We start from the raw sequence: 16,043 nt of genomic DNA on the forward strand, positions 1-16,043 counted from the left end.
GCCCCAAAGCTGGAGCTGTGCATTTCAGGGAAGCTCGGTAGCGGTGCCCCTGCTGTCTTTTTCAGGAAACCTATTTGCTGTTATTCATCAAAAAAACTTTTCATGAGCTTCTGAGTAGCTCCAGGAATTCCCAGTGCACACTGCTACACAGGAAAGGAATCTCAACAGGAAACGAGCAGTGAAACCAGATCACATGGCTGAATCAAAAAATTCAGTTCTATCACCTGTGTACTGAAAGGAAATAATGGGTTTTACCCTAAAATGTGGGTTAGTTTCCCAGTGTTCTCAGAACTCCTTTAAGAATCGTCATTGTAAGATTTTAATACATTTGAGCTTTAAGAAAATAAAATAAAATCCATGCTTACACTCTCTCTCTCTCTCTCTCTCTCTCTCTCTCACACACACACACACACACACACACACACACACACACACACACGTACGTATATCTACCTGCCAACCTAAGATAACACTGCCTGTATCTGATGATACAGGACTCTAGTCCACGAAAGCTCACGCCTGCAGTAGACAAATACAGCTTCCCTAATGAAAATTGGGGAGAGCAGGGTAGAGAGCGACAATTTCACATAATTTAATCTGAACCACCTAGCACGTTTTTTTGCAAAGGTTTGCCTAAGGGTACTTCCAATTGCCTGAGCATGCCATGATGCTCTAATCCAGCATGCCAAATTCCCTTAGTGTTAACAAAAGCCAGTTCCCCTTGCAGAGCTTGTAAAAAAGCACTTGTCTGGGAATGAATGAGAATGCAATGGCATAAATGGGAGAGCAGAATTAAAAGTGCCTACTCTTCCTTGTCAAGCAAAGCATGTTGTAAATGGAACATGAGCCTTCCCACTGCAAGCTGCAGTTTTCCAGCAAAGCAATTCTTGGACATAGAATGTTACATGTAGTGTCTTAATACTGCCGGTGGCCTTGAGCTTTTCGTGCATCTCTGGTGAACAGCTCTATTGTTTGTTCAGTAACGAGTAATTTGGGGTCAATGAAATGTTTAGGACATCAAAGTCTTCCATTGCCTGATCTCTGTATGTGTCCATTTTTCCTTCTGTCTTTACACTTGCAAGTTTTCAGCTTTAAGCAACTTCAGGCAGCAATATTCATGTGCATCTGTTTCTAAAGTGAGGCGTCCATGTCTGGATATGGAATACAGATGAACCCAGAATTAAATCGGGGATGGAGAACCTTTTTTTTCAGAGGGAGGACCACATTCCTTTCTGGGTAACCTTGTAAGGGCCAGCAGCCAGTGATGGGTGCGGTCAGAAGCAAAGGTGAGCAGAGCAGCGCATGTGTGCAATGAATATTAAGTTACTAGTTATTAAATTTATATACCGCCCTTCATCAAGGGACCACAGGGCAGCTTATCTGGGGCCCTCAGTGCCCCTCCAAAGAACATTCAGCTCGTGACAACAAGGGCTTGTGGCTTCCTATCTGTGGAATGCCTTCCCAAGCCTAGTGCCAGCATCCTTTCCGGATGAAAGGTAAAATCTCCTCTCTCCTCCCAGGCATTTGAAGGATTGTCATATTGCTCGATCATACGTTTTGCTCCCGACTTCTTTTTTTGCTGCTGCTGTTTTGCTGGGTCTGTTCCATGGGTCTTTGTACGGCTTTATTGCAATGTGATGTTCTTTTTTTCCAGTTATTATGTCATACTTTATGTAAGTTGCTTACGGACTCTTTATGTAGCAAGCGCAATGCAAATTGAATAAATAATAATTTCTCAATGCACAGACGGCTTTCTCGAAAGAAATTCGGTTGAGCATTCCGAAAGGAAAAGACCGCTTTGGAGAGATGATATTGCAGTGAAGCAGCCTTTGCCAACCTGGTGTCCTCTAGATGCAGGGATTGGGGAGCCTCCAGACCTCTCTGTTTGGCCCTTAGGACTCTTTCTAGACCACGCCCCTCTGGCCACACCCCCTCTCCCTAGGCCACACCCCTCACTGGTCCTTGAGTGTTTTTGCCTGGCTGGAATGTGTCCTTTAATTATAATAATGCCCCTTGAATGCCCGGATGGAAGATAGAGAGGGGTGAACAACTAACTGTGTGTAGAAGCTACCCTACTGTACAAAGATGAATTTAGCATTCGTTGTCTCACCCCTGTTTGTACGTGGCCCTCTGATGGCAAAGGTTCCCCAGCCCTGCTCTAGAGGATGCCAGCTAGTGAAGGCCGCAATGCGCCCTTTATTTCATCCAGCGTTCGCCAAGCCTAAGCACACCTTCGTAAGTAAAGAAGACCATCATATTTGCAGGGAAAGCGCGGATGGAGTTTAGTCCGAGGCCTTTGAAGAGGACTCTCACCCCCTCTTCTCTTATGCTGTCCCTCACGCAGTGTACTAATCCGGAGTATCTGCGCAGGCCCTCGACATCCACCTGCATCCGGGATTTGATGACATCCATCGGGGTGGCCGCGCCCCAGGCCAGGACTCCAGCGCAGCCTCCGGAAAGAAGCACAGCCCATAAGTCTGCAAAACGTAATTATAAGCAGCGTTAAACTGACAGCGAGATAGGTTTGCAGAGGAGAAATGGGTTTTTAATTAGAATGCAGAATGTTGCCACATGTTTTGATCTGTTGCTTTTGATTACAGTATTATTATTTTTGGATATTGGAAATACAGTAGTTGTTTTTATTTACTGTTGCTTATTACATTTCTTAGCCGCTTTATCTTGCCCTAGGCAACCCAAAGTGACTTACGAACAAACAAAAACCCACATAGATACATTAAAGTTAATTGTGGGGGGGGGAACTCCCTGGCTTGCCCTTGGGACTGCAGCTGCTGACATAATAGACATGCTAATTCCAATGGGTCTACTCTTGAGTATAACTTAGCTAGCTACGCCCTCTTAAGCAGTGGTATTAGTATTGTCTTCCAGATCAGCAGTAGGCAGACCTAAGTCTTGTGAGGTCTACTCTTTTCACCCCCAAAAAATCTCAAGGTCTACCGCAGGCATAGGCAACTTTGGCTCTCCAGATGTTTTGGAACTACAACTCCCATGTTCCCTGACCTGTTAGCTAGGGATCATGGGAGTTGTAGTTCCAAAACATCTGGAGAGCCAAGGTTGCCTATGCCTGGTCTACCAGCTTGGACCAGATGCCAAATAGTGGCTAGTCCACTTTCTGCTGCCCCTGGCCAAGTTCCTTATCCTGACTCAAATCCTACCTAAGGCTAGTTCCCACAAGCAGCAGATAAGATGATAAGGCACTACTGTGGGGTAATAGGCAGAGAGGTTGATGACCCTGAGAGAGGCCTAATTTATGCAGGGCGGTTCCTTCCAATCAGCTCTGAACTATGGAAGGAAGACTGTAAGAAGATACTTTGCAAGTATCTCATATTGGGATTAGGCACACGAGAGAAATCTGCTAATGAGCTTCGAGAGCAGATATCCCCTGTTGGAATTATATGTCTTGCTGCCTCTTTGACCTGCACTCCATAGTCCATGCACAAGATCCTTGACATACCTTCTGTGACAACATCAGGCAGGCCTTTCTTAAGAGGCTCTGCTTTCTGAAGCTTCCCCTTTCTCCGGCATCCGGGACAAGTGCATTCCCTTTCTCTCCAAATCCTAATTAGATTTGATTGAGCGGTCATCTAGCTGGCCGCTGAAAGGTTCCAAATACGTTTACATCCCTTTCCGCTTTCCCACATCAAAGGCTGAATACACTCCATATATTTAAAGCTCAGCCAGACTCGAAATCAAATCCCATTGATGAAGGTGATTCTAAGCAATCTATGGTCTTTTAAACTGGGGCGGGGGCTATTGTTTTGTTTGTTATTACCAGTGCTTTTTTCTGGGGTGTACTCAAGGGGTACACAGAACCGGCACCTTTTCTTTCTAGAAGAAAAGCCCCGGTTTAAAGTGTGGCACTTACCATGAAGTTGTTACAGTGAGTGCCAGAACCATTTTTCCTACAAGCATCAGTTGCCAGTACAGTCATACCTCGGTTTAAGTACGCCTCGGTTTGAGTATTTTCAGTTAAAGTACTCCGTGGACCTGTCTGGAACGGATTAATCCACTTTCCATTACTTTTGATGGGAAAGTACGCTTCAGGTTAAGTACGCTTCAGGTTAAGTACGCTTCAGGTTAAGTACTCCACGGACCGTCTGGAACGGATTAATCAACTTTCCATTACTTTTGATGGGAAAGTTCGCTTCAGGTTAAGTACAGACTTCCGGAACCAATTGTGTTTGTAAACCGAGGTAACACTGTACTTCCCAATGAGGCAGGAAATTTGGGTGGGAAACAATGAATCCGCAAGGACTTCCCCTTGCACAATGAGGCTTGCCAGTCTTTCCTCACACCCTGCCTCCACCGCAAACAAAAACAAAAAACCTTCTTCTGGAGATCCCCTGGACTAGCACACAGGGAGAGGAGAGGGGAGGGGAGATTGTTCCGCCAGGCAAGCAGAAACTGGTCACTTGTAGCAGTGCAACCTTGAATTCCTCCCTATGTTTGTAGATGTTCACTCTTCCTGTTCCATGTGTCAGCACAAATATTCTACCTTTATATTAAATTTTTCTTTTAAAAAAAACATATGCATGAACAGGCTATCCTATTTCCTCAGGCTAACCAGACCAAATAAATTGTGGGAGGAACACAGAGAGAATGGAACTCCCCACCCCACAGGGATTATTTGTGCAGGAGGGACACTGGCTGCTATAGCCAATGCTGACTGATGTTCTGAACATGTCCTGTATTTTTGCTTTGAACAATTACTAATTCTTTCTTTTTTCCTAAAGTCAGGTGCACCTGTGATTGTGATACAACTCATTGCAGCAATATTGACCGAGATAGCTTATAGCTTTATTATTTCCCCATTTAATAAGATGTAAAAATGCCCCTGAAATACTTGCAACTTTTGTCATGCTCTGGCCCCCACCCCCTACCCCGGCCCAGGCACCTGTGAAAACGATTCCAGGGTCGCTGGCCTCTCCTCTCCCTTCCTCCTTCCCTACACGTTGCATGAGATGGGCTATCATGCCTCTGGGATTAGTGAAGAGCTAAAAATAAAACCCATTTCATCATTTAGAAGGTGCCCCAACACCCGAGCTGTATAGGCGTTAGCGATGCATTTAAAAGGCGCAGCTAGCCAGCATGGCTGCAGTTAATAAGCATCCGAGGGGGAAGTTGGAGAGGAAGAGTTCTTGGATGACATCAGAGGACGTGGCCTCTGAGTTAACCAGTTACGCAAGAGAAGCTCAAATAGAATTTCACAACAGGTGCTCCGAGCATATTACACAACTGGAGCAAATTGTGCCAATGATAATACACTGTTCTAATCATTCCCATCTATTTCCGATGTTCCGGTTTGAGTGCCGCTGCTTACGTAGCCAAAACAGCAGCAGCAGCACCTACATGTATGTGCAAGAGGGAGGCGTCAACATCCAGCTCCCCCTGTTTGCTGTAGGCATGCAAACCCCAAGGGGTTACAGAACGGTAGAGAGAGAGAGAACTTGACACTAGAACTTGGGGACATCCAAAGAAGCTGTAGGCAGACAAAATATAGCACTTTCTCCCACAGCACAGAGTTAAACTACGGAACTTTCTCCCACAGTATGTCCACCAACCTGGATGGTTTTTAAAGAGCATTGGGCAAATTCGCGCAGCAGGCAGCTATCAATGGCTGCTAGCCATGATAACTCAGCGGCGGGAACAAACACTCTAAATGCAAAAGTTGCAGAATTGCGGTGACTCAAATGCAGAAGCTACGAAGACAGGTTTTTCGAAACTCCCGAAATAAACCCTTCTCATTTAATGCACACACCTGCTCTGTCTTTGCCCGCTGGAGTAAGCCAGTCGCACAGGACATTGTAGGTGAGGAAATAGACGACAGATGCGCAGCAGTCTCTCCACATCAGAGCCAAAGACCCCTTGTATAGACCCCTGAAACCTTCCTCCTTCACGATGGTCCGCAAGCAGTGCATAGCTCCTTGGTACTTAGGCTTGGAGATCAGGAGGTGGGGTGGAATAGCCAAGGGATAAGGGTCTTTCTGGATCTGTAGTCTCACTTTGGCCAACTCTGCAGGTGATATTAGCACAACCTGAGGGGTGTAATTAGGAATTAGTGGTCTAGAAAAAGCCCTTTTGAGATGTTTTCTGTAGAAGCTCATCACCCACAGCAGGTCAATTCTGTGTCCAGGGCAGCTGTCTATCAGCCCCATCTGGTACGCAGGCCGAGACCCTACCTGCCTGCAGATTGTCTCGCCAGAGTGGTGCATGCTCTAGTTATCTCCCACTTGGACTACTGCAATGCGCTCTACGTGGGGCTACCTTTGAAGGTGACCCGGAAACTACAATTAATCCAGAATGCGGCAGTTAGACTGGTGACTGGGAGCGGCCGCCGAGACCACATAACACCAGTCCTGAAAGACCTACATTGGCTCCTAGTATGTTTCCGAGCACAATTCAAAGTGTTGGTGCTGACATTTAAAGCCCTAAACGGTCTCGGTCCAGGATACCTGAAGGAGCGTCTCCACCCCCATTGTTCTACCCGGACACTTGAGGTCCAGCGCCGAGGGCCTTCTGGCGGTTCCCTCACTACAAGAACCCAAGTTACAGGGAACCAGGCAGAGGGCCTTCTTGGTAGTGGCACCCACCCTGTGGAATGCCCTCCCACCAGAGGTCAAAGAGAACAACAATTACCAGACCTTTAGAAGGGATCTTAAGGCAGCCATTTAGGGAAGCTTTCAATGTTTGATGGATTTCTGTATTTTAATGTTTTGTTGGAAACCGCCCAGAGTGGCTGGGGGAACCCAGGCAGATGGGTGGGATAAAAATTATTATTATTATTATTATTATTATTATTATTATTATTATTATTATCCCCAGACCAGACCATGAAGATACAGAGCTTGGGGTCCAAACTCATGTATTCTGGGGTGCCCAAACTTTTTTCAAAGAGGACTAGATTTGATGAAGTGAACATGCATGAGGGCCAACCAAAGTTGTTGAGCTTTTTTTTTAGGATTTAACCATTTAACCCCAAAGCTGTTGAGATTTTTTTTAGGATTGAAGTTGCTGAGGCTTTTCTACAATACTGAGCTTTGTTTGGGATTTTACCCCAGGACATATACTGCGGGGGGGCTGGATTAAATCGGCCGACGGGCCATATTAGGCCCCCGAAACGGACTCTGGACATGCCTGCCTTAGTGTATATAGATCAGAGGTTTTGCTGCAAGAGGCTAACATGCATAATCTTCTGGAAACTACTTACACAAGTAATACTATCTTGTTGCCCTTGTTGTTGTTGTTGTTATATATAAAATTTATATGCCACCCTTCATCCAAAGATCACAGGACGGTTTGCAACATTAAAATACACAATGAAAGCACAAAAGTAGTGTACATGACAACAACAAAATGCTGAGGGAGAGATGATATAACACGGATGTTTTCCACAGGGATCACTTTTGATAATCAAGAAACTTCAGTGCTTTAAGTATAATAACACGTTTCATGAACACCATTATTGGTCTGTACCAGGAGAAGCCAATGCTGGTGCTCTTCAAATGCTATTGGACTAAAATTCCCCTCATCTGTTAGCACTGGCCATATTGGTTGGTGCTCAATAACTAGAAGGCACCACTTTAGCTACTTCTGCATAGCAGAATCTGCCCCGGCTGCAGCAAAACATGCCTCTCCCATATCTGTCTCTACAGCAGGCATCCCCAAACTCAGGTCTCCAGATGTTTTGGGACTACAATTCCCATCATCCCTGACCACAGGTCCTCTTAGCTAAGGATGATGGGAGTTGTATTCCCAAAACATCTGGAGGGCTGAATTTGGGGGTGCCTGCTCTACAGCCACACCAATGGTTTGACTTCATCTCCAAAGGTGTACTCCTCCATTGTCTCCCAGGACAGACAGGTGCCAACCCTATTCCACTTTAACCTTTATGATTTCCCCAAAACAATCCTGGGAACTGTAGTTTGTTAAGGGTCTCCTAACAACTCCCGGGAGCCACAACAAGCTACAGTTCCCAGGATTCTTTGGGAGAAGGCATGACTTTTAAAGTGGCATAAGTGCTTTACCAGGACACCCCGAAGACCAAAAACGCCAAAATTAATTGACTTGCCTTTTTTTTTAATTGATTGTATTGCACATATACATAAATCCAAATGCACAATCTTAAACCAGAAAAATACAAAATACAAAAGCTTATGTAGAGAGAGCAAAAAAGAAAAGAATAAAAGCAGAAATGCCAGAAAGGAAGAAAGACGTAAGAGATATAAATATATGCCTTTCGTAAGTACATTTAAATCTTGAAAAGAAAAGAAAAAGAAACTGAAAAAGGGAGCATACATAAAAACAACATTAGTTCATTCTTCAATAAACTAAGACATTTCAAAAAAAAAGAAACACGCTTATTATGGACTTCCACCAACTTCACAACAGTTTGTTATTTCTAATTAAAGTCTACCTGTCTGTATTTCAATAAATCCCTTATCCCATTCAATAAATCCCCAAAGACCAAAAACGCCAAAATTAATTGATTGACTTGCCTAAGACCTAGGGCAAAGCACTGCCTTTGACGTTCCTGCCAGACATCAATTCCGCCTTTGAAATCCCAATAATGTATGGCAGCCCTAGTTTTACGTATAGAGTGTGGATCTGGCCTTCTCCCAACTGGATTGAATTTGTGCCTAAACTTTCCTTCCTTGCAGTTAAAACAAAGCATCATTTCACTTGTAACCTACCCGGATTGCACCAGTAGCAGCTGCTGCAAAAGACACATCTACCTTTGATGGCTTTCTGTCTGCAGAGCCATATCGAAATCTGCAGATGTTATAAAGGATGTTTTTGTAGATGCCAAAAGAGAACGATGTAATAAACGATGCAGTTATGACAGTCATCGACACCCCTCGGTAGAAACCTGGCACCTGGTTTGCATAGAGAAGTGAGAAGAAAGTGTTAGCCAAGCTAATCTTACCTAACCTTCCCAAGTATCCATAATATGAAAGTCACAGCACCTGGTTCTTTTCTTTGGCTTTCTAGTAATAAGGAAATTAATTAGAATAAAGGACACCTCACAGTTTGTCTTCAGGTTTGGTACTACAGTGGTACCTCGGGTTACGTACCTAATTCATTCTGGGGTGCGGTACATAACCCGAAAAGTACGTAACCCGAAAAATCGTGAAAACACGCTTCTGCGCATGCACAAACTGTGCAGAACGCTTCTGCGCATGCGCAAACAGCACAGAACACTTCTGCACATGCACAGAACGCTTCTACACATGCACACGCAGCAAACCCGAAAGTAAACGCTTCCAGGTTTGCGCCGTACGTAACCCGAAGCATACGTAACCCAAGGTACGACTGTAATCAAAGAAAAGGAGAAGATGATAGCTCTGTCGGTAGAGAATGACTCGCTTAATCTGAGGGTTGTGGGTTCAAGCCCCATGTTGGGTGAAAGGTTCCTGCATTGTAGGGGGTTGGACTAGATCAGGGTTTCCCAAACTTGGGTCTCCAGCTGTTTTTTGACTACAACTCTCATCATCCCTAGCTAGCAGGACCAGTGATCAGGGATGATGGGAACTGTAGTCCAAAATCAGCTGGAGATCCAAATTTGGGAAACACTGGACTAGATCCTCATGGTCCCTTCCAACTCTACAATTCTATGATTCTATGAAACCTCTAGGTCAGGGATGTGTGACCTATGGCCCTTCAGATGTTGTTGTACTCCAAATCCCATCAATTCCAGCCATGATGGGAATGGTAGTGGAGCAACATCTGGAGGATACCAGGATTCCCAGCCCTGTTCTAGGTGCTTACGAGGCCTAATGCACCCAGAACCAGGTTCTTGTTCACGGGTATTCTTAAACACAACCAACCTTAGCCTTAGGACCAAACCCTAACCCTCGATGCAGTTAGCAATTGCACAAAGGCATTTTTAGAATTGGGGACCAAATCTAGATTGAAACATTGGTGTGGGAAATGGATTTTTAACCCCTTGACTCCCTCCCCCCCAATGCTACATCCCTGAACTGGACTGAGAGTCTCTTATTTGTACTGGCGGCAGGTGGAAAGCTCTCATTTGCTGAAATAGATGTGCGAGGAGCAATCTGCTTCAGGGCTGCTGCAGAGGGCAAAGTGTTAAAAATCCCTCCCCTCATTTTCCACCCAGCCCATGTCTGCAATTTACTGTTATTCAGCCATTCACACAACTGTGTGAAATATGCCGTGTCTAGTTAGGCCACAATAGCTCTGTCCCAGAGTCATTGTAATAAAGCCATTCCTTAATGTTGGACAGACTGTGGGTTTTTCTCCTAGGAACTGTAGTTTGCCCCATCAACCTCAATTCCCAGCACCCTTAACAAACCACAGCTCCCAGGTCTCTTTGGAGGAAGTCACTTGCTTTAAATGAGCATTAAATAAGTTTTAAATGTATGGTGTGGATCCGCCCCAAGTCAAGCAGACATGATGAAGCAAATCTACCCTTCATCAACAGGAATTTTACCATACGTACTTTTTCAGTTCTGTATGTATCTCTGATACAGTGCCATATTCCACGATAACTTGTCTGAGTCTGAATCCTCACCTGTTAAATGGGACAATCCATCATTCATTTCATCTTGGGGAAAAGAAACATTTCATTGGTAATTTTGCAAGTGGGTAGGGCCATCAAATCAGCATGAAAAGTGAATTTATTGCACTAGGGCGACAGAATGCTTTAATCCATTGCGCAAAGCTGAATTTATAGTACATGCCTGAATCTCTCCCACAACAGAAGGACAAGATTGGAGGCACCTACAGATCTCACAATATAATTTCTAGTTTGGTCCTGAGAGTATGGTGAAAGGATTGGGAGAAGCTGGGGAAGCAGAAAATGGAGGAGCCCTGGAATTGCTCTTGACAAACCAGTGTTTATTAGCTTCTGGGTAGAGAAACCACTGCAGTGGTGAGAACCTCCCCACACACTTATCCTAGCTAGCTGCTTTCAGCTCTTTAATAGGGTGGAGAAGAGTTCTCTCCATTTTACCTTGTGACTAGGGAGTTGGCTATGCTACTATTTTGATTGTAGTTAAGAAAACTAAACCTTGAGATACCTTGACTGTGTCCAATGGATATCCGACTGCAGCACTAACACCACCTGAAACAGTTAAATTGTAAGTTAAATTTTTAAAAATTAAAAAATTGCACCTTAGAGACCAACTGAGTTTGTTCTGGGTATAAGCTTTCATGTGCATGCACACTTCTTCAGATATAGAGTGGCGGGGAAAACCCAACCAGATGGGCGAGGTAATAATAATAATAATAATAATAATAATTACTGAAACAGAAGTCACCAGACCCTTATATATAGTGGGAGGGTGGAGTGGGGTTTTTCTCAGAAGGGTAGTAGGAGATGGGTGATTGACTCAATGGGTATGGTAAACCTGTTGACGACTGTTAACGACTGCAATTAGTCCTACAGGAAAAAACAAGGGATAGTATGCAGATGACCAAAAATAGCTTTAGCATATGTAATGAGACAAGAATCCAATATCTCTATTCAGACCAGGTCTCTCCATAGTTTTCAGTTTAGTAAAGGTAAAGGGACCCCTGACCGTTGGGTCCAGTCGCGAACGACTCTGGGGTTGTGGCGCTCATCTCGCTTTACTGGCCGGGGGAGCCGGCGTACAGCTTCCAGGTCATGTGGCCAGCATGACAAAGCCGATTCTGGTGAACCAGAGCAGCGCACGGAAACGCCGTTTAGTAATAAGTTGTAATTCAGCAACTTCTCTTTCAAGTCTATTTCTTTAGAGACCAACTAAGTTTGTCATAGGTATGAGCTTTCGTGTGCATGCACACTTCTTCAGATACACTGAAGCAGAAGTCCCCAGTGTATCTGAAGAAGTGTGCATGCACACGAAAGCTCATACCTATGACAAACTTAGTTGGTCTCTAAGGTGCTGCTGGAAGGATTTTTTTGTTTGTTTGTTTCGACTACATCAGACCAACATGGCTACCTACCTGTAACTAAGTCTATTTCTGAAATTCTTTTGTAATAAGACAGCTGCTTTGAGATCCTGTGCTGAATATCCTGGGAGATTGAAGTGTTCTCCTACTGGCTTCTCTGTCTTGTGATTCCTGATGTCAGATTTATGTCCATTTATCCTTTGGTGTAGGGTTTGGCCTGTTTGTCCAATATAGAGAGCTGAAGGGCACTGCCCTTTATTTTGACTGTGTCAGACCAACATGGCTACCTACCTGAATCTGTAAGTTAAATTGTTTCAGAAGTGATACATTCATCTCACAGAGAACCAACTTCAGTAAGACTAGAAAATTTAAGACACATTCGCTTTGCGCTTAAGCCAGGTATGTACATTTGAGACAGCCGTTGCACATGCGCAAAATGAGCACATATGCACAGATGGCAACGTCATGAACAGGAGTTCCGGCAGGGCTGAAGGAGGAGAACTAAAAAGTGCATTGGGTGAAGACATCTCTACTCCCTTCTCAGATGTGTACAGCACCATGCAGATGTGACTTAAAACACAATGGGGGAGGGGGAGATAACCTCATGGCATTTAAAGCTGCTAATGTGAACATACCCTTACTTGCAAGTAGCGCCTTGCAATGTATAGAATTGCACCATTAACCTTGTCAAACAATTCCGCACACGGTCCATCCACCAAAACACCTCCAAAACAAAACCAAAAATATACTCTGAAATTGGGAGTTGTAGGTCAGCAGTAGTCAATGTGCTGCTCTCTAGATGTGGTTGAAGTACAGGACACATCATCCCTGATCGCTGGCCATGCTGGCTGGGACTAATGGGAATTATCGTACAAAGCATCTGGGGGCGCCAGGTTGGGGAAGGCTGCTGAATGAGGGCCTGGGCATTCAGATCTCTCTGCTACACCACAATATGCATGGTTCATGCTTAGCTGCCAAGTATCCCATTTTTCGCGGGAAACCCCCAGATTTTAATCCGTTTCCCGCTCTTCTCCCGAATGGAGAAAAATCCCGGAAATCCCCTGGATTTCCTACCTGCCAGGGAGCCTTCATTTTGGGTGCCGCTCTTCCCATGTGTGGGCACCGGAAATTGGGCAGAGCGGCACCAGAAGTCGCTTCTACGCATGCCCGGCGGCCATCTTGGTGGTGGCCGCCGCCATGCGGCCACCACCAAGATGGCCGTCGGGCATGCGTAGACGCGACTTCTGGTGCCACTCTGCCCAATTTCCGGTGCCCACCCATGGGAAGAGCGGCCCTGGAAGTTGCTTCTACGCAACTTCCGGTGCCGCGCCGCTGCTGATCCCACATTTTTTAGTGGGAGACTTGGCTGGTATGGGTTCATGCTGTACAACAAAACACTGCAAGTACAATAAAGGGTGTGTTGGTGTGCAGTCTTTAAACCCATAAACTGGTATAGCCAGGTTTTGAGAATTGTGTCTACTAAGCTCACATCTTATAGCATTGAAATGGGTCAGGGAAGGGATAAGGTTGATTGACAAATATAAAGAATGGTAACAGTACACATTCTTTGTACTTCCTTAGCAACAAATCCTATCGCTGTATATATTTACAAGAATACAAATATGTTTATGTGGTTGTTTGGTGGGAAAATGCCTTTCCACTTAGCACATTCAAAGATTCAAATGCATAACATTTTAAAGAGAACTATACATAAATAAAGGGAGGGGGATGTGAATTATAATATACCGTATTTTTCACTCCATAGGACGCACCTGACCATAGGATGCACCTCAGTATTAGAGGTGGAAAACAAGGGGCGGGGGAAAATATTTTTCTCGTTTTCCTCCTCTAAAAGGCTGGGAGGAGGGGTGGAAAGGGGCTCCTGTCCATCCCTCCTCTTGCCTTGCTGTAAAGCAAGCAGACCTTGAGGACAGCCTCAAGAAGGAAGGAAGGAAGGAAGGAAGGAAGGAAGGAAGGAAGGAAGGAAGGAAGGAAGGAAGGAAGGAAGGAAGGAAGGAAGGAAGGAAGGTGTGTGAGAGAGGAAGAGAGACAAGGAAGGAAGGGGTGGAAGAGAGAGAGAATGAGGGAGGGAAGAGAGAATGAAGGAAGGAAGAAAAGGGGGAGAGAGAGAATGAAGGAAGGGGTGAAAGAGGGAGGAAGAGAAAGAGGGAGGGAGGGAGGGAAGGGGTGAGAGAGAGAAAGAGAGGGAGAGAGGGAGGGAGGGAAGAGAGAGAAGGAAGGGAGGGAGGGAGGGGTGTGTGTGTAGGCAACCCCAAATACAACAGCTTTCCTAATAGGCTTGTTTATGTGGAAAGCAGCAAAGTTAATAAACTGACTACTGTTCTTACAGAGAAGGGAATATTGCTGTACCACAATCAGAAAATTGTGAAGGACCATAGGGGTAATTATAATGCAAATACAAACCTCAGATGTGGTCATGCTTCTCATGTGGTTAGGTTTTTGCAAGCTGCTTTTCATCCAGACATCTGTACCCACATTTTACTCTACAACCGGTTTATTATGAGTTTGCGGGTGCCGACCTCCCCTAAATTCCTGGGTCGAGTAGGTGTTAGTATTAAATCAAGGCTTGGGGAGTTAACCTGGATGCCAGACTTCTAATCCCTGGCCCCAGTTTCCCATGTTCAGGAGTTCACCTGGGAGATGGGCCATTGAGAGAACAAAGGAAAGATAATGGGCCATTAAGAAAGTGAGGAGAGGGCAAATGGGTGGGGCCCCTACTTCAGCTCTGAGATAGAAGACAAAGACAAAGCTTGAGGCAGAGTTTAAGAGTAAAGACAACAAGCTGAAGACAGGATCAGAGCATGGTGGTTTATTTCTGTTTGAATCTAAAGCTGTAGCTATGGGAGAATCAAAACTCTATTGGGGTGTTAATGCTGCGAACCCTTGCATTGTAGGCTCAGGTTGTATATATGTGTAAATAAACTATATATCATAAAGACACCACAGTCTCCACTGTGCCTCATTTCCAAAAAGAAAAACGAACCCAAGTGAACACCGGGAACCCCTGGAATCTTGCACCACTCAGAAATTGGGGCAACATGCAACATTCACATTAACCTGCACTTCCAAATGAATCATAGAATCATAGAGTTGGAAGAGACCACAAGGGCCATCCAGTCCAACCCCCTGCCAAGCAGGAAACACCATCAAAGCATTCTTGACATATGGCTGTCAAGCCTCTGCTTGAAGACCTCCAAAGAAGGAGACTCCACCACACTCCTTGGTAGCAAATTCCACTGCCGAACAGCTCTTACTATCAGGAAGTTCTTCCTAATGTTTAGGTGGAATCTTCTTTCTTGTAGTTTGAATCCATTGCTCCGTGTCCGCTTCTCTGGAGCAGCAGAAAACAACCTTTCCCCCTCCTCTATATGACATCCTTTTATATATTTGAACATGGCTATCATGTCACCCCTTAACCTTCTCTTCTCCAGGCTAAACATACCCAGCTCCCTAAGTCGTTCCTCATAAGGCATCGTTTCCAGGCCTTTGACCATTTTGGTTGCCCTCATGTGCTTTGTGGTACTTTGCATAGATTCTTGTGTCACCAAAAGTAGGTGCCTGAAGCTGTTCAGGGTTGTACCCAGTCCATAGGTCAGAACTATAAGGTATTAGGATCTTGCTAAAGTAATGCAGAGGGACCCAGGTGGCGCTGTGGGTTAAACCACTGAGCCTAGGGCTTGCTGATCAGAAGTCGGCGGTTCGAATCCCTGTGACGGGGTGAGCTCCCATTGCTCGGTCCCAGCTCCTGCCAACCTAGCAGTTCGAAAGCACGTCAAAACGCAAGTAGATAAATAGGAACCGCTACAGCGGGAAGGTAAACGGCGTTTCCGTGTGCTGCTCTGGTTCGCCAGAATTGGCTTTGTCATGCTGGCCACATGACCTGGAAGCTATACGCCGGCTCCCTCGGCCAATAATGCGAGATGAGCGTGCAACCCCAGAGTCGGTCACGACTGGACCTAATGGTCAGGGGTCCCTTTACCTTTACCTAAAGTAATGCAATGCCTGCTTCCACCCTAGTTGTTCCTAGGTGACCACTGAACATGCTCAATCCTCATTGGGCTGTTTGTGGGGTGGGGTTGCCCCCTTGGCTGCTCCCCACCTACTTCTGCATA

General features: G+C 45.2%; 1 protein-coding gene across 2 annotated transcripts in view; it reads right to left on the reverse strand.

Annotated features, from left to right (window-relative positions):
• SLC25A47 (solute carrier family 25 member 47) overlaps positions 1–16,043 on the reverse strand; it is a 33,883-nt gene continuing 17,840 nt past the window's right edge. Inside the window, exons 3-7 of one of the 2 annotated variants that reach the window (XM_035105931.2) lie at positions 11,058–11,101; positions 10,478–10,549; positions 8,709–8,891; positions 5,777–6,053; positions 1–2,477 (exon numbers count right to left, since the gene is read on the reverse strand). In XM_035105931.2, coding sequence (XP_034961822.2) covers positions 2,197–2,477; positions 5,777–6,053; positions 8,709–8,891; positions 10,478–10,549; positions 11,058–11,101 — 857 coding nt within the window. In that variant the 3' untranslated portion in view covers positions 1–2,196. Of the gene's footprint in view, positions 2,478–5,776; positions 6,054–8,708; positions 8,892–10,477; positions 10,583–11,057; positions 11,102–16,043 lie in introns of those variants that run through there. The other variant, XM_035105949.2, reaches the window with a different exon arrangement.

This window comes from Zootoca vivipara, chromosome 1 (genome assembly GCF_963506605.1).
Source record: "Zootoca vivipara chromosome 1, rZooViv1.1, whole genome shotgun sequence".
Taxonomy (NCBI): Eukaryota; Metazoa; Chordata; class Lepidosauria; order Squamata; family Lacertidae; genus Zootoca; species Zootoca vivipara.